This window comes from Chelon labrosus (genome assembly GCF_963514085.1).
Source record: "Chelon labrosus genome assembly, chromosome: 12".
NCBI lineage: Eukaryota > Metazoa > Chordata > Actinopteri > Mugiliformes > Mugilidae > Chelon > Chelon labrosus.
The window spans coordinates 19,375,109-19,400,588 of NC_140345.1; the positions used below are offsets into that span (position 1 = coordinate 19,375,109).

Sequence of the window (25,480 nt, forward strand, 5' to 3'; positions counted from 1 at the left end):
CAGGAAGGAATATATTGTTCTTGTACACCGATGAGGCATAACATTAAAACCACAGGGGAAGTAAATAACATTGAGCATCTTGTGACAATTCAATGTTCTGCTGTGAAACTTTTGGAGCTGGCATTCATGTGGTTGTTACTTAGACATGTACCACCCACCTAGACCAGACCAGGCACCCCCACCCCATAGCAATGACACTCTTTGATGGCAGCAACCATCCCCAGCAGGATGCAGCCTGACACAGGCACACACATGAAAATGGTTTTGGAACGACTCAAAAAACATGAAGAACAGCACAAGGTGTTGACCTGGCCTCCAAATTCACTAGATCCCAAACTGATCAAGTATCTGTGGGATGATCCACAGAGGCCCGTCCCCTCAACCCACAGGACCCAAAGGCCCCCACTAACATTCTGTTGCCAGACACCACAGGACACCCTCAGAAGGACCATGTCCAATGTCTGATGAGTCAGAACAAAGGAGACCTGCACAATATTAGGAAGGTGGTCATAACGTTATGTCTGGTCATGTATATATAGTCCTAACAGTCCTAACCAGTCAGCTTGTACCTGGTTAAAATCCTGGTGGTTTGTCTTTCTAATTTTTCTGCACGTCAATCACACAACAAAGAGGACATTGGACAGTTGGTTGTGTTTTTATTGAGTTACAGCAGACTTGGAAGTAGAAAATGAAAATGCAAGCGGTATTCTGTATTAGCCAGCCAAACGTACAGTATCCCAGATACTCGTCTGAACATGAAACTAAAGCAGCAGCAGCAGCAGCAGCAGCAGAAAGAGACATTCAACCAGGAAACAGTCATACACCTGCCGTTCAAACTAGGGTTAAAATGACTTGACTTTCTTCACCTGCACAAATAATGCATGGATTTGCACCTTGAACCGGAAATTACAAATATCCCTTCGGATAATTTTTTTAAAACTACTTGAAGCACATGCCGGCAGTTCACGACAGCTTTGGCTGCTGTGATATTGCCGCTTTTTGCCTTTTTTTGTAAAAAATGAGCACGTTTGGTCATTTCTGTATCAAGACATTTGTGAACCCTGATTTTGATTGTCCTGAACTGTCTGTACAGAAATCAACTGAGCCCGGTACTGCTTTAAGTAGAAAAACCCAGCCTAAAGCCAGAAAGCCCGTAGAGAAGACGAGAAATGTGTTCACAGATCACAGCCGAGCAAAATGGACATCTGAAACGGTTTAAGTAAAAGGAGCTTTGATTACTGATTATTTTTTCTTGTCGTCATGCGTGAAACATTTTCACCAATTTGCTCTTGGCAAGTTCAGTCAAGAATATTTCAAGTTTTTAAAACAAAGAAGTGATGAGCTGAAATCGTCAGCCATTCTTCTGAGGCAGATGTCAGATAGGAGCAGAAAAGGCAGCGTGGTGCGATCGAACAGACACTCCGCTCTCTGTGTTTTATCGTTTCTATATCAGGAACGTGAACATTCTGTGCCGTTTCGGCCTCTTGAACATGCCTCAGGTACTGATGCAAGAGCCAGCTGATGAGAAAGGAATTTCTGATGTGTGTGTTCATGCATCCGCCCTAATCTAATGCCGTTAGTCTTGGTCTGCCCGTGTGGCTGTTTTGTGTTCATTCTTGCAGCAAGCGAGGCTGTAGCTCTGTTCATATTGTCCCGTCACGCTTTCTACTAGCCCCTCCGGGCACTTCCGACTTCCACTTTCTTTGTGAGGGCGAGGCGAAGTGATGCTGCAGGAGTAAAGGAAAAGCTAGTTTCCTAACAGTTAGCAATGAAGCGGCCTCGTAGGAGGATATCTATCACTACCGTATATGCGAGTGCCATTGAAGTCTACTCTTAGCCGAGCAGTGCGGATGTATGATTTCCAAAAAAATAGGACTGATTTTCAGCAAATAACAGACTATAATACACTTTGATCTTAACAACAAAAACATTCCAGGTTTTGGGGCAACAGTCTTGACTTCTTTTTTTTTTGTTAAGTTTTTTTTTTAATATATATAAAATGTAACAAAATCTGCCCTCCAAGTAAAACTGTACAAAGTCCTTTTTTTGTTTTTTTTGGAATACATAAAAATATTTACAGACGTCTTTCTATGAACAAAAAAAAAAAACAACAACAAAAAAAAAAGCGTAGTAGTAAGAACAATGCATCAAGTCCAGCTTTGGCACTCCTCTCAATGTCAGCGTCTGCACCTCACATCAGTCAGTGCTTTAACAGGGGGACTCCAAAGCCCCTGGCGCTTTGTGATGACATCACAGGCAGACTCTTTCATCACTGGTAGCGTGTTAGGTCATCTTTAGTCGTCTGGTGGTGGCCGGTGACTCAGCAGGGCAAATGGTGAACTCTACCTGGAGCAGAATCGGACAGAAAGATCGACCGAAATTAACATTTGGGCTCTCCACGCAAACAATCGTTTACAATGTTTACTACTAAAAATCACAGTCCTCCTTCAATATTCTCCAACAAAACACATGAATCTAAGCGAGCCTCTTCTGTTTTTCAGGCTGTGAAAACAAAACCGCACCGCCTACAAAAGCACAAATGATTAGAAAATGACTTTGAAATTTACCCTCATTTGCACCCTTTCCTTCAGCCTTTCAGTTACCGTAACGATGTGTGTGTTCATCTGTCTGCATGCACAATGCTAATGATGGTGTATGCCATCTTTCTGAAGGACCAATCAGAGGTAATTGCACACTAATAACTTCCTGGGTAGATGGAGACTGCAGCTGTGGCATCTTAAAGGAACAGTTCGCTATTTATTTACGCATTTATTCAAGCCAAGTTGCAAAGTGAAGCTTTCGAAATCCGTCTTTCTCCATCTCCGTCCATCTATTCTCTGGAGTTAATCATGCCTGTTATGGGTCACGGGGGGCTGGAGCGTGTCCGAGCGTGCACTGAGTGAAAGCACCATAGCCTATAGAGCAGCCATGTGCACCTTTGTAGTAGACTTTAAAGCTGCACTAAATACATGTGATCAAATGTGTCCTTGTAATGAAAAAGGTGTTGCTTGGAAATAAAAAAACAAGTCATAAAAAATTATCAGCCAACTTCAGGCTGTTCAACCACTTCTAATATTGCTCCATGTCTGCTGGATGTATAAACAGGAAACATAAAACAACCAGCTTTCTTCACAGCTTTAAACTTATAGCTTAGCATAGCCAGCCTCAAATCTAATCAGAGTCTGGTAATACGTCATTTGGATTTCATTATGGGGCATGTTTCAACCAATACAGAGAGAATGAATCCAGATTTTACCCACGATTCACAGTTGGGCAAAGTCGGCACTAGTTGGGGACAGTCGGCATGGGTAGTTGGCACAAAAGGGGGTGAAGACGTGTGTGTCGCAGTCAGAACACATTCGAATTTTTTGAGCCGAATATGGACAGAGCTGGGTAATGTGAACTGATTACCGACCCAGCTGCAAACACATGTTGCCAGCAGCCAATGAAAAAGAGAGGGTGGGACACAGGAAATGGCGTCAGAAGACGGGAGGAAGTAGCGGGAACATCAAAACAATGATGGAAGTGTTTGCACAAGAGTTTGATGCGTTCAGTTGGCTTTAGTTGGTTTGACAAATCATGTAGTCTGTGATCCCTCATCAGTTGTTAAGTGTGTGACCTCCAGTCTGAAATGTGCTGAAGCCAGTCTGTTAGTGTGTACTCCTAGTCTTTTGAAAATCTGTTAAGACTGTTAAAGTTGTGTAGTGTGTCCCCAGCTTTAGTCGCCATTACTCTTCTGTTCATTATCTGCATAAAGTACAGGAACCCCAGACCAACTTTCCCAAACAAAAACTCTGCAAGCAGGGGAAGTTCGGGCTGACTTCCAGGCTAATAATCTCACCAGTATTAGGAACAAAGAGAATGAAGTGTCTTTTGTATTTACATAAACACCTGAAGCTCATCCCAGTCTCTTCAAACTTCATCCTTCTATCATCATAGTGACACATTAAAGTTTATATTGCCTGCAGTTAAATAAGCATTTTGCTAGTTCAGCCTACCATCAACCAGTGACCCTCCCCGGTTGCTCCAAGGTCAGAACCTCAGTGTCCGTCGCCAGCCTCTGTCTTTCCACTCCTGCTTCATTGTCCTCCCCCACCGCCACAGTCACCTTTACCCACCTGGCAAGAAATCAGACACAGAGTTTAAACACAAACAGACTCCTTCTAGGAACTGGGCTCAACTGAGGGCAGCACTTTGAGGAGCTCGAGGAAAGATGAAAAATCATGATGATGCAGTCAGAAAATAAATGAAGTCATTAACAGCTTGCTATGCCCTAGTGGTGCTGTATTTTCAGACCATTTTCACACACAAAAAAAATCTTAAAATAACTGTTTAATGTGAATTCGACCCCAGGAGATAAGAGACTTGTTTCCCTCTCCCTCTCTCTCTACCCACCTTCCTTTGTCAGCGGTGTTCGAGCTGGTCTGGTCCTGTCTGGTCCGGCTCAGGTCCGTCACACTGTTGGCTAGTCTGTCAGTCAACCACTGGACTTTGTCTTGCTCGTTCTCGCCAGCCTCCTCCACTGAACACGGTGTAGAAAATAAGAAATTGGAGGAAGGACAAAAACAGATTTGCAAAAAACAAAACAAAACAAACGCCCCTTCACATTCTCCTCCAAAACTCACCTTTCGCAGCCTTGACATCCAAGGAAACACTCTGGCTTTTCTCAGAATTCTGGCCGTTCTGTCCCTGTGCTTCTTTCTGCTCCTCCGCGAGGCTCTGGAGGTTTTCCATCCACTCCAGAGTTTCGCCGTTCTTCAGGGCCGAGCGGTGTTCCTTGAACCAGCGGACGATGTCGGTGCGTCCCAGGCTCGTCTGAACCTCCAGCTGGCTGTACTCCTCGGGAGATGGCCACTGGGTCCGGCAGAACATCTGCCAAGGCAAAGTTGTGTGAATAAAACACATTTTTTACACCATAAAAATTCGTATTTAATTCAATTTTATGTGGTGCTTTATTGGGCCTCAGCTTCGTAGTACAGCAATTATCATTTCGTACACAAAACACATGATGCTTTTATTGATTTGGTAAAGCCCACAGTTTATGTACAAAGCTATTAAATCTAGTTCCATCTCTGCCAACTACAACTCCTATGCAATAGCTTCTCAAGGTTATCTTAAGGTTCAGCCTTATATAATCTGATCAGTTTTAACGGATATGATTTCATCCACTCTTCTTACCTCCCTGAGCAGGGTGAGCGAGTGGCTAGTGATGGGCGCCGGGCTGGTGGAGGCCGACAGGATGGGAGGATGGGGAGAAGAGGAGCAGGATGAAGTGAGGAACGGAGGAGACGCTGGGGAGGAATAGGTTGGCGGGCGAGGGGAGGAAGCTGCGAGCACAGGAGGGGAGGAAGAAGAGGACGAGGAGAGGACCGGTGGGTGAGGAGAGGAGCGGGGAGGCTTTCCCTCCTGCTCCCGATGAGAAGCCCCGTTCAGCAGCGCTCCCGGCTGCTCCGCCCTGTTCTCCGAGTTCTTCGAGGCCATCGTGAGTAAAGCCTTCTCCATGTTGTCCCTCAGAGCCCTGCGCTCTGAAAACCAGCAGTCCACCTCTGTCTTGGACAGCCTGGTCTCCTGGGCCAGCTGGTCTGCAGCAGAACAGAGTTCAGTGGATCAGATGAGCCGGGTGGTAGGCTTTTTATAGAAACCCGGGAATTCAGTCTTTCTCTAGGGGACTTAAAAATGGGCTCATTAAAAACATTTCTCCTATTCCTGTCATGCAGGCATCCACCAGAGACGGGCCTGCAGCTCCTCTGGGGTGAAAGAAAATTAAGTCCTCATGCTGTGAACCAGTACAAATGGAAGAAAACACCACTGGATTTCCTAAAGTAATTTAAACATCTAAGTAATAAAGTGATGATCCTGGTAAGAACTTCTAATGCTTCAAGTGTTATTTTCCCACTTCACTTTTTAATAAGTGGCTTAAAAGTTCTGTAATAATTTTTCTAAGGGCCTTCGCAACATTACTGGATCCCATAGAGAGATAGAAACAGTCTCTGAAGCAGAGGTTGGGCATCATTAGTGCTAAATCTGCAGGAGGCCTGTCTATCTGAAGGCAAAAGAAAATGTGACATGCTCACATCAGGCGTCTAGATTCAGGGCTAGAGCACGAACCCCAAAGAGACTTGAACTTGAACTTGAATGCAGAGACACACAGTCAGCACATGACGGTGTTTTCACCACGTTTAGCAAGTTCTAAGGAACTTTCTTAAACTGATGTTTTAAATTTTTTATTAGTCATCCTGACTAATCTGAATGACCTTACTGTTCACTGCAAGATGATGGAAATTAGCCTTTCACGTGGCTCACAGTTCACACAGAATAGAATATACTGCATATGTTAAAAAAGCTTTCATTGCTCCCCATGACAGAAATAAGAATGCATACTACAGTATGTACAGTATATTAAAAAAGAATTAATGCCTAAAATCTAAAGAATTCTGAAAAAAATTTTAACGGCATCATATAAAATGTGCTCACTCAGACTCTTTAGCACTCTGTATTAAAAGGGACATACAAGCAAGTGCTGCATCCAGTCTTATTGACAGCCTCATGGATTTTAATTTCAATAAACGACAGTTGAGGACTGCCTATTGCCAAAGGAGGCAACACAATGGTTCACTTGGTCCTTGCTTTTACAGTATTCAGAAGCAGGTGTCAATGGAAACATTCCCACACAAAATCACAAGCCAATAAAAATCTTTCAGCCGGACAAGGTAAAGCTCCCATTCAAATGTTTGACTGAGAGATAGTGACACACTGTCGGTGTCAGGTGACTAGCTCTATAAAAAAAACACCAGCAAATACCGCTTACTGCCACAGGGGCCACACCTTTTTAACCTTTGATTACACTGGCGTGAACGGATCACGTGACGTTGTTCAAAGCGTCAAAAATAACTAGGTCACCTGAAGCGCTGATGTCATCTTAAAAGTGAAGTTTAAAACTCTCTCTCAGTTTTTGTTTGAGGTTGACACTGACAGACCATGGAAAACCGGTGATATCATTTGACAATACAAAAATATTTGCTATATTTTTGCAGAGAGTTACATTTGGGCTATTTGGAGCTCTGGGAATACAAAGGACTGGTGTAACTCTCTATATAATTTTGCCCATAAATTTGTTGCAGCACCTAAAAACGGCTATAAATATAACTGTTTTTGTGGAAAATATTAGTATATAGTTTTACTATATTACAATTTTACCTTTATATGTTCATATTTGCAACCTATGTTTACCTTTTCAAGTTTCAAAATAGTTCATTGAGCATTTTATTGTAATAAATGGTATGTTTTTTCAATTCAGATTTGATGATTTTTGTGTATTTTTGGCCCTAATATGTTAATACTAGGTTAACAAAACATCTCTTGTTAAAAAGAGAGATTGTAACAAAATTATGTGATAAATAAGCATGAGTTGAGGTGGAGATCTTTTTGTTTTTTGCAAATGAAAATAAGAACGAGTGAAAACCAAATGAGCTTTACCAAGTTCTGCCTCTGTTGGACAGTTGCTTCTCTGGAAACTCTCCTCCAGCGCCTTCAGCTGCTCGGATGACTTCCCCTTCACTCTCTCCAGCAAGGGAAACTGGTTGGGGACAGCTTTCTTCACGGGGCCCTCTTTAGGTGGTGGCGTCACCTCCGCTTTCACCAGCACGGGTGGTGGAGGAACACCTCAAAGAGAGACAACATCTATTATTAAAGGATGCAGCATAAACACAGCATACAAAATTCCATATTAACAGGTCAATTGTATAATTCAGAATAATTTTCTTACTCAGTCTAACATTTAGCAACTTAAATCCCACCTAAAACTGTATTTCATCTTTTCAGCACAGATCACCACACACCTTTGAGATTGAGGAGCCTCTGTTCACTGAACCATTTCTTTATCTCTCCTCTGGACAGCCCTGTGGTCTCTATCAGCCGGTAGATCTATCACAAATAAAGTACAGAGTAAAATGTAATAGTGCATTTGTGACATCTGGGTAAAAGAAAGGGTAGCGGCACAGACTTAGAAAAAGTAATCAAGAGAAATCTTTTCCCTTTGAGCTAGCACAAGAGATGTCATTTCACTCACATATTCTTACCTCATCTTCCTCAGGGAAAGGACACTGTGTGTAGCTGGACCTCAGCACCGACAGCTGCTCTGCCGTTTTACTGGGGTCGACTGTGAAACTCAGCACTTTGGGCGATGCCACCTTGGTTGTGGCCATGGGTGCAGAGATGGTTTGAATGATGGAGGGTCGTTTGCTCTCCGTGGCGATCACAGGAGAAGCCAAGGGTCGTTTGAGCGACTGCGCCACCTGCAATGACAGACTTATTCTGTAACGCAAGCATGTTAGAATGACCTTCAGATGCATTACCCTGCAGTAGTATACATGCAGAAATAGTTTTTTTTTTTTTTTTGCATTTCTGTCCACAGTTTTCTACCTGGTTAGCTACTGTGAGTGCCAGCGGAGCACAAGTGACAGTAGGGCCGTTGGCTACAGGAGTCAGAACAAGGCTGGTCTGTCCCAGGAGATGACAGGGGAGGGATTGAAGGACAGAGGCCGCCTGCTGCATGGATTTGGAGGCCGCGGAGGGGGCAGACTGGATGGTGGATGTGTTGAGCTGGGAAGCGACCACGGTGAAAGCCTGAGGCACTGAGGAGATTGTACCGTTGAACATTTTCTTCCTGGCTTCCTCCACCTGTCACAGAAGAAGGGACTTGTTGTTACAATCAGTCTTTTTAACAAAAAATTATACCGTGCACTGTAATTATACTGCATGTAAAAAAAAAAAGTAAACAGTTTGCTGTTAAATGTAATTAAAAGAGTAATAATTATGTATAACTCAACAAGTGTCAGTAATAAAACAATAGCCCACATCCTATCAGTGGCTCAGGATTAGCCCACTTGTGCAGTGACTCATAGCTAATTAATTCTTCTTTCTATTCTATTTGGAATATGAATGCATGTTGCAAGTGCAAGAATATTTTTAAGCCACAGCTGATCAGAGCAGCTGAAATATTATTTTGTCGCCGCCCTACCTCCTCAGGCGACCAGCTAATGCCCTGTTTGAGCCTCTGTGTGGTGAACCAGACTTTGATTTGCTCCTCTGGATGTTTCGAGGCGGCGGTGAGCCACGAGAGCTCGGCCTGCGTCGGGTAGGGGAACTTGTTGAAGGAAGAGATGAGCGTCAGGTTGTCGTCAAGGGAGGGGTTGTATTTGGTTGTGTTGAGGGGCACTGCAATCTTCGGCACCTGCAACAAAACAAGTAGATTGGTCTCCCTTTTTGGAACGGCATAACGTGAATAATGACGGGTATTAAAAATAGAAAAGCGAATGGTAACAACCAAATATGCAATTTCCTTTTCCTAATAATTTCCTACGACATTTGGAACCAATTATAGGAAAAAAAGGATGAAACAAAAATATATTTAAACCTAAAATATATCTGGAATATGTTTTAAACTGTATGCTTGCAGGGCTCAGAGTGAGATTTTGGCGGTGACTGCGGGAATTTGGTTGGGGTGGGGATAGGGCTTTGATCTGATAAATGACACATACATTCGCACAAATAAAAATATTGATTTAATTCAGCATTTCTTAGTGCAGGTGTGTGTGTGTGTATTTGGAGGAATGTGATAACAAATTACACCAATAAAATAACTGATACTGTCTGAGCTTATCAATAATATGGTATTACATAATTTAGCCCCCTGGGAAAGATATTTCTGCAATTGAGTCGAATATGCAGCATTCCTATTGTTGTTGTTGTTTTTTTGTGTGTCACACTAAAAACGTGTTGGTCACTGACACCACTCAAAAGCTCAGTACACATTCTTTAAAAACACATACAAACTCATACTCATATCAAAACTCATATTGTCATAGTCTCTTCTCGCATGTCGATCAGTCCGTAGCTAGATGTGACTCGATGTGACAGTCCTTTTCTCAGCGAGCGTCTGAACCGGGAAAATCTAAATCTCGCCCGGATACAGCAATGCTATTTCTTGATTGGCTGTTCAGTAAGTATATTCTTTTTATTTGATTGGCTGGTGCGCGACAGGCGCCTTCGGAGCTCTACGGGAACCTGCTTGAGTCGTACTTGTTCCACTGTTTTGAAAAACTGTTTTGGTGGGCGTTATCCTGGTAATTTCTCTGCGTGAGAAATACAAGGTGTGGCGTGTGAACGGGTTGAAATGTGTGTGTCTCACGCCCAATGCGTTTTTGTGTTTTGTATTTTTGTATGATGACCTGACCTGCTGAGCGCCGACTCTCAGTAGCAAAAATAATAAGGATGAACACATGAGGATGATCATTTTTAATAACTGACTTTTCCTGAAACTTCCACTGACACTATTGAGCCCTAAACACAGGATTAACTTTAAAATGTTAATTAGTCTAAACTTAAAAGCTTAGCCACAAAAAAGTCTAGTCTGATATTTTATGCTCTTAGTTGCTAGAGTTAGATAAGAAGATCAGTTTGACTCTGGTATCCATCCATTAAACATGGAACTAGAGCCAAGAGTTACAGTTAGCTTAGTTAGCTAACAAGGCTGCTAATAGCTATCCTGCTTATAAATCCTGCTGGCAACTCTGAAGCGTACTAATTATCATCTTGATTAAATTGTAGTAAAAATACAGATGTCACACGTTATTTATTGAGTTTTAAAGGTGCTGTTATAGATACTTCTTTTAATCTGTAAACACAGCCAGATTAGCTGTTTGCAGCTAAGCTAACTGCCTGCTGGCTGTAGCTTATATATATCACAGCATTTAAACTAATTATATGTAATTAAATAATCTAACCATTAATTAACTAATTTAACTCTTGTAAAGCAAAGAACTCAGAATCAGTACATACATAAAAGAAGGACCTCTTCCTCCTTTCTGACCTACCTGGGTATAGTTTAGAGGCCGCTGCAGGGAAGGCATGATGTGAGAAAGGCCGTCTGCTTTGAGGAGAGTCGACTCTGGGATGATGACCGTCCCGTTCACGTTGACCGCCGTGATTGGTTTCTTTGCAAGATCGGTGGTCAGTTTGCCCAACTGAGACTCTGTCCGTTTGTTGTCTGACGACATTATTTTTGGTTTGCCAATCTTGACTGTGGTGGGTTTGCCCAGTGGCGGAGCGCCTAGTTCGTTGGACGTGTTGTAAATGACTGCGTTGTTACTGCAGCCCTCTATCGTCTGTTCCAGGATTGTCTGATTGTTCATTTTGATGCGTTTAAACTTAAAGTTGCTCTCCCCTGGGTGGCATCGCTCGTTGTGTTCTGTCAGGGTGTCAAACTTCTTCGTGTTGAAGTTGCACACGGCGCACAGGTACAGGGGGTTGAGGATGACGTTGGGGTGGTTGGCGTCAACGTGTTCTTTGAAAGTGTTCAGGTTCTGCGTGGAGAAGGTGCAGTATTTGCACTCGTAGCCCCCCTGCTGCCTGCGCTGAGGCTTGGAAAGGTCCGGCGGCTCTGTTGCTGGTTTGTCAGGAGCCGTGGGGGGGTCAGAGGCCTTGCCCATTAGATCCAAGCCCATGGATGGCTCGGGTTGCGCTGATAGATCTGTGTCCATCGGCCCCTCCTGGGTATGGTTCTCTGGAGTTGCCTGGCAGAAGGAAAAGTCATCACAAATTAGTTCAGTCATTTCCAGCTGTATGACTTCAGAAACCAGCACAGATTCACTGAACTCCACACTGTTGACACAAGGCAAATTTACAAAAATCCCAGGGTAGAGAAAGTTTCCTGGACTGTGCATTAATCCTCGATCAGCTCCATCCCACAAACTATTTAAATTTGAACTAATCAATTTCATGCAGTGTAGCGTCTGTTCTGTTAAACACAGCCAGTTAAAGAAAAGCTGCATGCCCTTGCAAGACAAACTGAAAGTGTACCTCCATGTTGTGTGATTCCTCTTCCTCATCATCAAGCTCCACCATCGTCTGCTCTGGTCGGATCATACAGGGAGTGGAGGCCTTACGTCGACTGGACATGATGGTAATAGATTCTGAGTTTTCCCTCGTGGACAGCCGCCCTCACTTGATGCAGGGGATTTTGTAAATGTAAATGAGCTGAGGTTCCCAGGGTGCAGACCTACTGTGAAAAGACAGTCTAAGGTGCTTAAAGTGTGGCCAGCAGCGGACTGGAGAATGCAGATACTGGCCCAGGCTTTAAGCAGAACCAGCAAGCGCAGCACAGCTTCTGGGATTGGACTCAACCACGGACTCTGAGATTAGCGGCTGGAGACAGAAGATGGCAGCGGGAGGCGAAGGTCTGCTAGAGATGGAGCTGTTGTAGTGTAGGCTGGGCTCGCCGACAGTGTCAGCTCCACTGCTGGATGACTTCCTGGAACTGCATGACAGGATGTTACCTGGACGGGAGGAAGGAGAGAAAAGCAAGAATGCAAAAATTAGAAACAGTTGTTGTTTGCGTTTTATTCCTTTTATCCGCTTACCACTAAGAACGCGGTGGTCGACATGATTGCTCAAAACACATGAAGGAAAAGATGCAACTGTCCAAATAACAATTCAGTCCAAGTAAAATTCATTTAAAATGAACGGTCCTCAATCAGTTCCACAATTTGAGCCCCATTTAAAACGGCAAAATGCATTTACACAACTGAAAAAAAACAAAGAGTTTTTTTCCTTCATTAGCGGCAAACACCAGGCCAGTTTGATTGTGTCATAAAATGCAGCATGCTGGGTTATTTTAACTCAGCGGTGTGTCGTGTAGATCCTTAACAAGCCAGTGATGAAAAATGGCTCAAAATAATAATAAAACAAAAAAAAAAGGGAAGCGGATAAACAAACAGCGCACCACAGCACAGCAGACAGCCTTAGAACGGTAAAATACTAGTACTGGAAATAGAAAAAAGGCGTAACAAGCTTTACAAAATATCATACATTAAGGAGCAAAGATTGACTGGACAATGGAGGAGAGAAAAAGCACTGCGCCGCTTAATGAGCACTTGTTGTTTCATGCTAACAGACTCATTTCAGCACTGCAGTGACTCAAACTTGCAGAAATTCCTTAAAGCAAAACAATCATTATTAGATGCAAAGCAGCTTCAGTAGCTTTGGTGTTTTTTTTTGTTGTTGCGTTTCTTATCTCCTGCAGATGCATGCTTTTTCCATCTCATGTGGAAATGCAAATAAAAACCGCCTACATATATATTTAATAAAAACCAATTATTGTTACAAATAAGCAACACTTACTGGAAGCATACAGACTTCGACTGTTTCACACACTTGATAATCACTTTGCAATTTATTTTTTAAATGTATTTTAACTTCTACAAAAGTACTTGTAGCTGTTTATTTATACGCAGCTAATGGGTCTGCTGCCGTCTGTAAGACAAGTCGACCTGAGAAACATTGACTAATATAAAACCAGAGTGAAAAGAGTGAGAAAGCCGAGATGAGAGAGAGCTTTAGATCTGTTTCTTAAAAAGGGCCCAGGGCTGCTTTAGTTGGGGGTTTTGTGGACGTGACACCTTCATCGTGAAAGAGCATTTACAAAAAAAAAAAAAAGAAGCAGAGGGAGGGTGAGAAGCGGGAACTTTCCTAAGGTGATATTGTAATGAGTGGAGAGGGGGGAACGAGAGGGAAGCTTATCTGACTGAAAAAAGTCTATTGATATTCTGGAGGCCTCACGCCGAAGCTTCATACTCGCATGAGTAAAAATCAAATGAGTCGATGCGGCGGCGGCGCTCTTCTATCAGGACATAATGAGGTTCCATAAACCGAGAGAGTGCAGAGGACAAGGGTCCCTGGTCTAAATTAACACACCACAACACCACTGTAAGATATATATGAGTAATTTAAACTAAATATAGACAGACACAATGTAATCCTACCAAACAAAGATGTTACTCAACTATTTTGGTGATGGAGAGTATTTTTTCCAGGTTGATGACATTTTTTTTTTTCCCTGTGCTGCGTCACGTACCTAACGTGGGCAGCTCTCACGGCGACGCGTTCGTCAAATACCACCGTGCCGCCTTCAAGGCTCGAACGCCGTTATTGGCGAGTCAACTAATTGTCCCGAGATATCTCAACTCCTCAAACAACCCACTGAGGCATCATTAGAATGCAGACTCATTACCATGGTGTCGCTATAGCAACTGTGGACGTAGAGCTGTAGTCAAGTGGCAGCAACATCCGTGTCACTGGCGGAGTCTGTACATACAGCCATCGTCCGTCTGCATGTGGGACTGTGTTTGTTTATTATGGGCAAACAAATAAAAAAAAAGAAAAGAAAGAAAGCCTCAGGAAAATAGAAATAAATGTCAGGAAGTGCGTTTTGACCACTTGGGAAAACCCCTGTTCCTGCAGGATGCACTGACCGGCGCCTTTCTGTTGAGCTTCCAGAGCTTGACTCACAGAAAAACTCTACGACGGGGAAGGTCAAGAACACTCCTGAGGAAGAGATGTCACTTTTTACAGTAACCAGAGCAAGGCCTAAAAGCACTTTGATGAGATTTCTCAAGCAGCGGACGCTCTTAAAAAAACGCCTTATTCTTTCACCTTGCTATTGGAAAAGATGTGAACACCAGAGCACACACATAGCATCAAGCCCACGGTTTAAAAGTATAATAAATAAGAGTAACATTTGCAATCGGTGCCCCTCAAAGTCTGGCCTGGCCTGAAAGCCAGCAGCGTGGCAAACATCTGGTGAGGAGACGCATCTGTCAGCTGCATCTCAAGTGCCACTTCATGTGGCCAGCTGAACTTCTGCTGCCTCGCTGCCGACACAGCCTGAGCGCTATTTATTTATTTTTTTTTGGATGTGCTGATAGGCGATCGAAGCGGAGTAGAAGAGAGGAGAGAGACAGAGAGAGAGATCGCCGGGCTGTGGCTGGATTTCTACCTCCTACAGCTGTGTTAAACCCACACAAGCAGAGCGGAGCGAACCTGAGCAATTCCGTTTATGCAACCTCTGTGTTACTGAGTTATAGCAACTTCTATGCAACTTAACTGGACGGCATCAGATGTTGGTTTGCATACCAATGAGCTGCTGTCTGGGTCATTTATCGAAATAAAATCACAAAAAAAATGATCTTACAGAATATAAACACAAACAGCTCTGCAGTCTGAGCAGTTGCAGTCAAGTCAAACATGTGCACTGACCGTCTCAAACAAAGAGAAAAGCCTGTGTAAATACTGGTGAACATCGAGGATACACTGGCACCGACAGCCTCTTCCTCTCTCTCCCTCTCTCTCTACTCTGTCATTTTCTGTGCAAGAGGGAGGGGCGGCGCTCCCGCTGCTTTGGCTGGCTATTTGGGAGCACCGAATGCCATCATGGAAAAGAGAAGTGTGATTAATAACCATGGCAATGCACAACTCTATTCAACGGTCGCCCAGACTTGATCAAAATAACTTGTATAATACCTTCACACAACAGCCTCCTGTCTTGTGGAAGAAGAAAAAATAATAATTGTTCGGTGTCCTTGAGCGAAGAATTCTTTAGTCTGAGCTGTAGGACTATTCGGCTGTAAACCTCCCAGCTGCAGAGCTGAAAGAAAACGCGCACAAACTACCGTTTCCGACTGACAGTCTCACGTCTGATCTTCCCACATGCTAACTTTCACTTTATTCTCAACACCAAAACCGTTAATTAATCGTCTGCGTTGTGCTCCGACTTGGCTACTTTCATAACCCGGGTCAAAATGCCAGACTCCCACCTGTTCGTTAGTGTGTCTAACCTCGTCAGCCAGTCAGCTTCTGTGTGCACAGTGAGCTCAGTGCTGGAGCCACAAACTCCCTACTGTCTGGATGCTCATTAAACTTGTATGAATACTCGGGCTGGCAGCCTCTTGCCTGCCCGTCTGTCTGTATTTTCCTGTTGTCTGGCTGTCCGTCCGATTGGTGCATTATATTAGTGGAGCCATCTTTCTGGAGGAGTTCCCATTTATTGCAGCCAGGCAGCAAATGCATTTATCAGCCCTGGCAGTAATCAGTTTAAAGCTACACACTGGCATACATACTGGGGAGAACACATGGGAAATCAATACAAATCCCGCGTACCACGCTGAGCAGGCCTCGGCGTATGAAGACAGACATACGATCTAATACGACAGAAACATAACGGTCCTATAGGAAGGACATCCATCCATCCAAAAGGCAGCGAGAAGGGAATGACAGTCAAGTGAAAGGATGAGTCACAGCAGCAGACTCTCACTCAGCTCCTATTTCTGGGTGTCATTAACGTAATCTCGATGTGGGGTGGAAGGGGGGATAAAAGTGTCTCAGATTGCGCTTTCTTTCTTGCAGATATTTACTATGGAAAAATCTGTCAGATGCAAATAACCCAACTTGTCAACACCCACAACCCTGACTAAACTCCTAACGACTGACTTTTATAATGTCATCACTAGAAAAAGAATCTTCTAGAATCTCTTTGGAAACTGCACACAGAGGTTAAGGTAAAAGGCTGCATGTAATTTCAAAGAGAAGATTGTTAAATACGTAAAAAGCTCATAAACATAGCTCTGCTACTATAAAGATTCTTGCAAGGCCATGCTTGGGATGTGAACCAAAGTCTCAAAGGAATAAAGCAAAGCGAGCGTCAGAGTTTGCAGGCATGCGGTCACGAACACAAAAGGCACATGAATGGCAACCTCTGCGGCTGCCACAACTGAAGCCATGCATGAAGTACGAACCAACCAGTCACACTGGAGCTCTAAAATAACAAGCCCAGCGGAAGAAAGCCGCGCAGGAACCTCAAGCTCAGGCTCCTCAGCTGAGCAGTAACATTTTGTTTTAACCATAAAAAAAAAAAAAATAAAATCTCTCAAGTTCAGTCACACATTTTATTTTGCAAAAAAAAATTTAACATATTGCAAAGAGGGAACGCGCAGACACATCTTAGCTGCTTGTTTTCCCTCCTGACTGTTTGTTCCACAAGTCAGCCACTGCAGCGAGGAGGACAATGCGCGTGTCTCTGACTCGTGTGGGTGAGGAGACACACCACCAACATTAATACAACGTGTCCCAGCAGGAGGGGTGGTAGGTGGGTGTGTGTGTGCATGTGGGGGGGGGGGGGGGGGGGGGGGGGTTGAGGCAGAATTTCGGACCGTCACAGAATTAATTTAAATCTCATCACGCGGCTCCTCTAGAGCAAAGCAAAGTGCTGCACTGTGTTTGAGTGCCTGGTATGTTCTGCATAGCAACAGAGCGGCGCTACTTTTGCTGGGCTGGTACGAAGGCTAAACGTGGATCGATGATGGAAGTGGTCATTTCGCTACCAGACGCTGATCTATACTTGGGTTTCGAAAGCCAGTAACTGTCTGATTGATATTTGAAACGATACGTCAGATGATGAATGATCAATTCCCTTAATTTACAGAGTTGTGATTAAACTAGCGAACATAGGGGGGGATTTAAACTTGGGACACTTTGAGCAAACACTGAGGTTTCTAAAACACCTACATTTTCTGTGCATTAACACACATTCAGATATTGAGACATTAATCAATGTGACAAACCGGTACATACTTTAACCTTGGTGCATGATTTGGTCACATCAGCAACTTTTAGTGAGCGTATACAGCCTAATGTAGTTTCACCTTTTTCTTCCCCCCCACTTGCCGTATTTTCTACAGTAGCAGGGACACCGTCAGCCGTCCCGACAAGCTGCCAGACTTTCACTTGGAAGTTCTGGGAAATTCAAATCAGTCCATAGAGACACAGCAGCCGTTATACATCATACTGTTAACACCGTCAAGGAGCCTATACCGCATTTTAATCCAGCCTTTTCTTTTGATTCCGTTTCGGACAATGAACCTACACTAGCCCCGCGCTGCCAGACCCTTCTCCTCACTGAACACACACACACACACACACACAAAGGGCAAGCTTTAAAAATATCCAAGTGTCACCCACTCTGCAGCTGATGGTTGTGTTACTATGGTAACGCTGTAACCAACTGAAAAGCGCGCGGGAGTGTGCGCCTGCATCCAGGAGCAGAAACCCCGCAGAGGTCAATCGGTTTCACGACGGCAGCGATGTTTGACGCGCAGCTCGACCTTTTTTTTTCTGTGTGTGTGTGTGTGTGTGTGAGTGTGTGGACACATCTTTTACATTATTAGTGTGACATATTCGGGGGAAAGAAACCCGGTGTTGATTCGTGTTTTTATGGAAATAAAATGTCACTGGCGGAACAGATGAGAGTGCCAGCGTGCATTAACTTACAACGCCACCAACTGCTGCCCGGGAAATTGACTTGAGATAAGAAGTTTTTTTTTTTAAAAACACAAGAGTCAAACTACTCCACTGTGTTTTTGCGTCGCCTCCTGAAGGTACTGCACACAGCAGCACACACGCTGTCAAGCAACTCGTTCTAAACTACTAGAGTTCAGCTTGTTGCTGCAACACCCATGCTCGCGCAAACTGGCCAAGGCGACAAACGCCGGCACGTCGGCGAGCATCCATTTGACACAGGCGCAGAATTTCCTCAAGAAATATCCCTCTATGCAGCTTCACATCATAATAGCACAACTTTTGCTGCTCTGTATGCACGCCGCTCTTCTGTTCTACTCTCCCTCCTGGCCTTGTGCACATCCAGCGAGCCAGAGACACGCACTCACACCGCATTACTCTCGCTTAAAAATCTTGTGCTCCGCAATGTCGAGCTTTTAAGAGCTTAAACCACTTCAGCTCTCGTTAGGCATGGGATGAAACGCGACTTTTCTGTTACAGTAAGTGGAGTGGGGTAAAGGTCGACCACCAGCTGGCAAATTAGGTCAACAACGGGACGCGGGAGGGGGTCTGGCAAAAGTTCACTCCAAAGTTCACCACGCCGTAATCAAATGATATCACAGCGTAATGCAATGTGACGTCTCTATACAGTAAGCCCTCTACATGTGTCTCCATGCATGAGATGTAGGATTAATGTCAAAACCATCTTGCCGAGTCCTACTGAGAAAGCCTTTTGTGTTTATTTATTAAGAGCCTCAGCGAGCATTCAGAGCTCCTGTGCGGCTGGATTTCCCACCTGTCAATCTCTGCCTTCCCTGCAGTGGGTGTGGCTTGTGAACTGTCGCCAGCCTTTCCTCATTGGTCACAGGCTGGAGAGGAGGGGCGTGTCTGAGCTCTGCCAGCGGCTGACGTGGTGCAGTGCAAAAGGCCTTTTTTTGACTGAGCTCTCCTCTTTCCTCTTTTCCAAACCCCCAAACTCGAAATCCTGAGGACACAGTAGGGTAGCCGCATGCTCAGGCATGACTGCCCTTCAATACACACACTCGTTCAATGCAAAACTGTAAAGCTAACTTCTAACAACTTCCATGTCCTGGTTGACACAAGTTCTAAAACACTGCACTGCGAGGAACGAGCCGTGCGTCCGACCGGTGGATGATGCACACTCTGTTGTTTTAATAAATGCTTACACATGCAGAAGAAGCACGCTGCTGCACAAATTGCTAGGCACCCATATGCTTAAATAATAATCAATGCAGCGATGAAGCAGTGAGGTCTTTAATAAAACACAGTCATCCACTGCTTTATGAAATGACTGACTGCAGTTGCTAATGGTGGGTTCCAGTGTACACGCTCGTTCTCCCACACACACACACACACACTTATCCTGCAGTCTAACGCTAGGCCGTCTCTTGTTTCTCATTCACGCCGCTCAGACATTCTGACTCTAGTGTCGCTTTTCTTTTCTTTGTCACTATCTGGCTCTCTCCGTTTTTCTTTTTCCCCTCTTCTGTTCGGGTCGAATTTCCCGACACGTTAAGTGCCACGGGCGATCGTTCAGTTCTATCTAATTATTCGTGTTTTTTTTTTTTTTTTGTTTCCTGATAAGAAAAAGCTGGCGACACCACATCGAGTGCGCCATTAGAGGTGGGGATTGTCCTGGAAGACACATGAAACCACCAAACGTAAGAAGGAACGCCGTGACCTTTTGTGTGCTTTACCTGGAAATGTTGCTGCTGTGGTGTGGAAGATTTCCAAGAATCCGACTAGGTCCTGAGCTAGCAAAACGCGGCCTTTCACGCTGGAAATCGACCTGACACTAACATGGAGAATTGCTTTAACAGGTTAAGGTGCGTGTGGGGCTTTAGTCTCCATCGGCCTCTCACTTCCGCTCTCTTCTTTCCTCACTCTAATGCCATGCCATTCAATCGCCTCTTCCTCTGTGTCACTCTGTTTTTTTTTAATCTCAGACATCACACGCGGTCTCTGATAGTGTTGATTTCATGCTCCCTCTCCGCATGCCCCTATGTATCGCCTCTTCCTCTGCCTCTCTAATTGTCTCCTTGCCTTGCCTCCATCACACTCGCCCTTCTCAGCCCCACCTACAGGTGATGAGCTCATCTCTGTGGTTGCCTTAGTCACCTAACAACACGTCTGAGAAGCCCGGCGGAAGGCGCGGCGGAGAAGAGGACCTGAGCCGAAAAAACACCGGAACAAAGCACAGTGTACATGATGCCGACGTCACCGCAGAGCCAAGCTGAGCACGACAGGCCCGCGATGACAACAACCTCCGTCCTCCAGCCCGCGATGACTCATTCCAATCTTTCACCAAGAGAATGGACAGCCATTATATAGCCCTGGACTGGATGTGGTAATGTGATGCGAGGACAGGAAATGGGGGACAAAACCACAAGGCAAACACAACATTATACAATCACTTGCAAGTTTATTAGGTACACTAAGAAAAAAACGAATGCATTCTAACATAAACAGTCCAGCAGGAAATCTTGATTTTAAGCTGTTGATTCATCTGTGTTTTCATGTTGGTGGCTGTGGTTTGTAGTACTATTGAATTGTATCATGCTGTAGAGTCACATTCTGGTCCCATTCTATTCAGTAGGCTAGGCTAAATAACAGAAACACGCTTGTGTTTAATTTAATAGATTAGCAGTTTAGCAGCAACACAACTCCAAAATGATCATACATACAGATTACCACCTCTCTTTTGCCGTTTGAACATTAGAGCTGTCATGAAGATAGGATTTAGTGCAAGACTGTTACACTGAAATGCATTTATTTTCACTGGTGTACCTAATGAACTGGCAGGTGAGCGTATAACCAATTAACTGATGGTTCTGTCTCACATATAGCAGGTAAAGGTACATTGTACAATGAAATTTTATGGTCGGATGGAGGGTTAGTCCACGCCGCCACTGTGGGCCGACCTGACCCGGAGCCTAGGACCCCTGTTTTTTGATGATGGTGGGAGGAAACTGGAGCGCCCGGAGGAAACCCATATGGAGCAAACTCCACACAGAAAGGCCCTGAGATCCGAACCGAGGACCTTCTTGCTGTGAGGCACCAGCACTAACCACCGTTCCACCGTACTTCTGTCAGTAATGCCCGCACAAGCAGTGAAAGTGGAGAAAAAGAACACAGCTTTATAGTTCTCCGTAATACGCGGCAGTAAAATCAACCTCAGGCCCATTATCAGCAGCCAGGGTTGGAGCAAGCCACTCAGAGTGCTATTTTGTTTAACACAGCCGCCATCGCTTCCAACACCCTGCGCTCAATTATCCCTATAAAAACAAAGGGCAGGATCAATGCTGCTAGCATGCTTCTGATGTTTTTACACTTTATTTTGTTGGTAAGCCAAATGGAAGAATAAGCTATCGGCAGCCAACGGGGAAACCTGCTTCACGAGCCTGTATGCCTGCACTTGTTTTTGCCGTTGTTGAGCCATAACTCTGCGTTGGTTAATGAACAATCTCACGTAAGCTGCTTGTGTGCGCGTCGTGTTCTATCGACGCGTCTACTGATCAGAGCTGTGCAGCAGTCTGTAATGACGGTAAAATGATGAAGTGCGCTTACGTGAGGTGGTTAGCCTAGCAGCTGCACAGCAAATAGAGCTGTCAACAGGATCTAATAATAATAAAATGATTGATGTTTATTTATAAGATTTCACTTAACAGCAGTCATTATTATCATAAGTGGAATATTATCCGTTATATCAGTTATAATCTGTAATATAATAATTTAGTGATGCAATGACTAGAATCATAAAAAGGTCATTAAAGGTGTCCGAGGTGAGTAGTTCCTATGAATAAATATATTTAAAACACAGCAAACAGGTAAAAATTATTTGCAAATAAGATTGTTTTTATTAAAATGATTTTAGAAAAGCAAAGGAGGAACATCCAGGGATTTTTTTTTGTTACTGTTCTAACATTGTTTTGTAGCGCCGGCTGCACAGCTGGAATCCGAGACCCTACAAACAAAACACTAATTTAACGCGCCTCAAACCATCCTGCCTCCAACACCAAACAGATATCGGATTCGCAGCACTCGCGTCGCACATGCTACCTGCCACCTGTCCACTTTCATTTATTCAAAACAAACAGAATTCTTCTCAGCACGGAAATGTGTTTTCTTGTCAATCTTCAGCTCCACGTCAGTTTCACTTAACAGCCAGACAATTTCGCTGGATCTCGCGAGCATGATTGACGCGTGCAGCATCTGGTGGCGTTGTGCCGACTGTCAACAATTAGATGGCGGAAGACATTTGTAGAAATCACACACCGATCAGCCACAACATTAAAAACACCTCAGTGGATCAGGCTTGTTCCAATGCATCCTACAGATACTTGATCAGTGTGGGATCTAGTGAATTTTGAGGCCAAATCAACATCTTGTGCTGTTTTTGTGTATGTGTCACGCTACGGCTGCTGCCATCAAGGAGTGTCTTTGCTATGGGATGGGGTGGGGGTGCCTGGTCTGGTCTAGGTGGGTGCTACATGTCTAAGTAGCATCCACACGAATGAATGCCAGGTCCAAAAGTTTCAAAACATTGAATTGTCACAAGATGGTCAATGTTATTTACTTCTCCTGTCAGTAGTTTTAAAGTTGTGGCTGATCAAAAAAAACAAGTATTGGTGTCACGGTCATGATCTTTGCAAAAACACGGGCCACTAATTTGACATTACCGCTGTAAAACCTCCATTTGATTTAATTCGGAACAGCTTGTGTACACGCTGCCTGAATAAATCCAAACAGAATATATTTTTTTTATGCAGTTCCTCGTTTACGATCTGACGCGATACTTGACGCCGTTTTTTTTTTTTTTATTATTCTTAAGAAATGTGTCAGACTGAGTCTTGTTCATTTTCCACCATGTGACTACAGTAACAGAACAAACGCCTTTAGGAACAAGTAGAGCGGATCACCTCACAGCTGGATGTTTTGGCTGTGACATTCTAAGAGGTCACAGTACATTGAGGAAGACGGCACGGTTGAGCAAGACTGGAAAAATCTGCGCTTAAATGAGGGCCAGTTCGTTTTATATTCCGTCTTACTGTAAATCAACCAAATCATTTCAGTATGCACGTATCATTTCTCCTTGCGAAACATGCTCTCTCTGCCTTTTGCTGTCATGGCGCAGAGGATTCCAGACCAATCAGATGTGTTATGGACAACGAGGTGGGATGCTGACATCTGTGCATTTCTCTAATTTCTTCTTGCAACTGTAAAAACAATTCAGCAATGTTATCCCATACACCTGACAACTACAGGGATTTTAAATTCTCACCTTTTTTTTTTTATTCCCACGTCTTTCTAATGCACACTCAATTTGTATGGGCGCACCAAAACATGAATAATTCACAGCTAGTCTGATTTTATTTAGAAGAGCCAACAAAATATGGTAATTTCTAATATAATAACAAGAACCGTTTTAGCTGCGTTTCCTAAATTGTTCTGCAAAAAAATAAAAAAATAAAATGAAGAGAAGCTTGGCTCCACAACTGTCGGCGTGCGATTTTAAAACCGTGTGCTTTCATCAACACGAGCAGGTACGCGCTTTGAATTGTTCAGCCGCCGCCGAAAACGAGCCGGCCGTCGCTCCAAATTATATAACATGATCTCCTGATTTGTGCAGATCAAAAGTGGGAACCATGTGAAGAACAAACACGAGCCAAATTTCTCTTCACGTGGAAAGAGCAAGAGAGCGTGGCTCGGAGAGCGGAGCCAAGTTTATACCCAGAGGAATCACTGGTAACGGGTCTGACAGGAGGGTTAACTGCACTGTGATCAAAATCACTCACATCTTTAACAGGGGAGGGGGGGGTGGAGTGGGGAGGAGGGAGGGAGGAGGGGGCTGCTGATCAGAGAATGTCTAGAAATACAAAACATCGGGTCAACGCGGTGCTGTGCGAAAACCGTTTAATGAAGATGTTTCGTAAGATCCTCGCCAACAGAACACGACTGGGTGCGAGCTTATAAAAGGAGCATCTACCTGTAGTGACTGAGTGTGCAAATCATTAACAATACTGTACAGATGCTTTGAATTGCTGCGCAGTAAATCTGTTTATCGTGACGAGAGACGCTTCTTTGATTCCAGTCTCCGTGCAGACGGAATCAACATGTAACTGCAGCGAGCACCGAGAAGCAAGCCGGTGTCTCCTGTCCCCGAATGACTCCGCTCTTCAAAAATCTATCAGTCGCGTGCTACTTTTTCCTTGCTTATCATCACCGCCAATATTTATGCTGCATATACGCTCACCTACCAGCTCATTAGGTGCAGTCCTGCTCTAAATCTCAGCTTCATGAGGGTTATGGTGTTCGGCCCTTAGTTTAAAAAAAAGAAAACAGAGAGGCGTTGATCTTAGCGTGCTTTCATTTTGAAGGAAGTGGCTTGTAATACTATTCAATCATTTTGTGATGTACATGTTCACATTATTTTGACATCCCCATTTAGTCAGAGGGCTAGGCGAAATAATAGAAGTGTTTAATTCAAAGCAGTTGGTCATTTAGTAGAGTTGACACCGTTCTTGCGTCACCTCAACGTAAACCAAACTTTATAAAAGTCACAAAGCCAGGGCTGTTACATCAGAATGCATGTGCTTCCACTGGTGTACCTAATGAACTGGCAATCGGGTGCGTGTTGTTTATGACGGGCTGAAATCAATCATTTATACTGTCCATGCACGGAAACCCGATACAGATTCTCATGCCTTGGACTTCAATATTAATCTGAAACCGGTGCTTTGTTATTCTAAATATTCAAATTCACCACTGCACAGGATATACTGGAATTATTTTTTATGTGCTGCTGCAGCAATGACAAGTGAATGAATCAAGAGGAAATTATGCATTTACTGTAAATAAATCGTCTTGAGCGTGTGCACTGTCCAAAAGGCGTCCGATCCCCCTAGTAAACAATGAGACGCCACACTTTTGCAAGGTATAAGCGAGACGCGTGTTGGTTTTCACACGGACATGTGGCAAGATCTGTGAGTTTGTAGTGACGAAACTTTTACAGCAGGCGGTAATAAATCTATGACACAGCACTGTGTTCTGTGATTTACTGTTACATGATAGGAGATGGCATGGATGTGTCAGTTCAGAATAACTATATTTTATATAAAACCCGCCTCCCTTTGTGGTCATATCTCCCTTCAGTGTCTTCTTTGATGTATTTCCAGGCGGTGCAGCACACAATAATAGAAACCAAACAACCACCAGCCTTCTAAAACGTGTTAGCGGGTGAAATGAGGACACATCCACCTCCCCCCTCCTCCCCACCCTCTCATGTTTGAAGCAG

The 25,480-nt window shown here is 44.0% G+C and overlaps 1 protein-coding gene across 2 annotated transcripts; it reads right to left on the bottom strand.

Moving 5' to 3' along the window:
* Positions 1 to 534: 534 nt before the first annotated feature.
* On the bottom strand, positions 535 to 12,005 carry zhx2a (zinc fingers and homeoboxes 2a). 2 transcript variants are annotated; one of them, XM_084556805.1, is made up of 12 exons: positions 11,860 to 12,005; positions 10,875 to 11,573; positions 9,020 to 9,232; positions 8,422 to 8,679; positions 8,079 to 8,294; positions 7,839 to 7,923; positions 7,477 to 7,662; positions 5,179 to 5,582; positions 4,626 to 4,872; positions 4,396 to 4,522; positions 3,999 to 4,118; positions 535 to 2,342 (listed from the first exon to the last, which is right to left on the bottom strand). In XM_084556805.1, the coding sequence occupies exons 1-11, from the start codon at positions 11,956 to 11,958 to the stop codon at positions 4,001 to 4,003; spliced, it is 2,652 nt and encodes an 883-aa protein (XP_084412931.1). In that variant the 5' UTR covers positions 11,959 to 12,005; the 3' UTR covers positions 535 to 2,342; positions 3,999 to 4,000. The 2 variants fall into 2 exon arrangements, with proteins under 2 accessions (XP_084412931.1, XP_084412930.1); XM_084556804.1 differs by having other exon boundaries at positions 535 to 2,346.
* Positions 12,006 to 25,480: the final 13,475 nt, after the last annotated feature.

Bases quoted from the DNA above. Each gene is read 5' to 3' on its own strand.
- zhx2a (XM_084556805.1), bottom strand. From the start codon at position 11,958: ATGTCCAGTCGACGTAAGGCCTCCACTCCCTGTATGATCCGACCAGAG. The intron at 11,574-11,859 runs GTACACTTTCAG...TCCTTCTGCCAG, and splicing joins AGGAATCACACAACATGGAG to GCAACTCCAGAGAACCATAC. The intron at 4,873-5,178 runs GTAAGAAGAGTG...TTGCCTTGGCAG, and splicing joins CGCTCACCCTGCTCAGGGAG to ATGTTCTGCCGGACCCAGTG.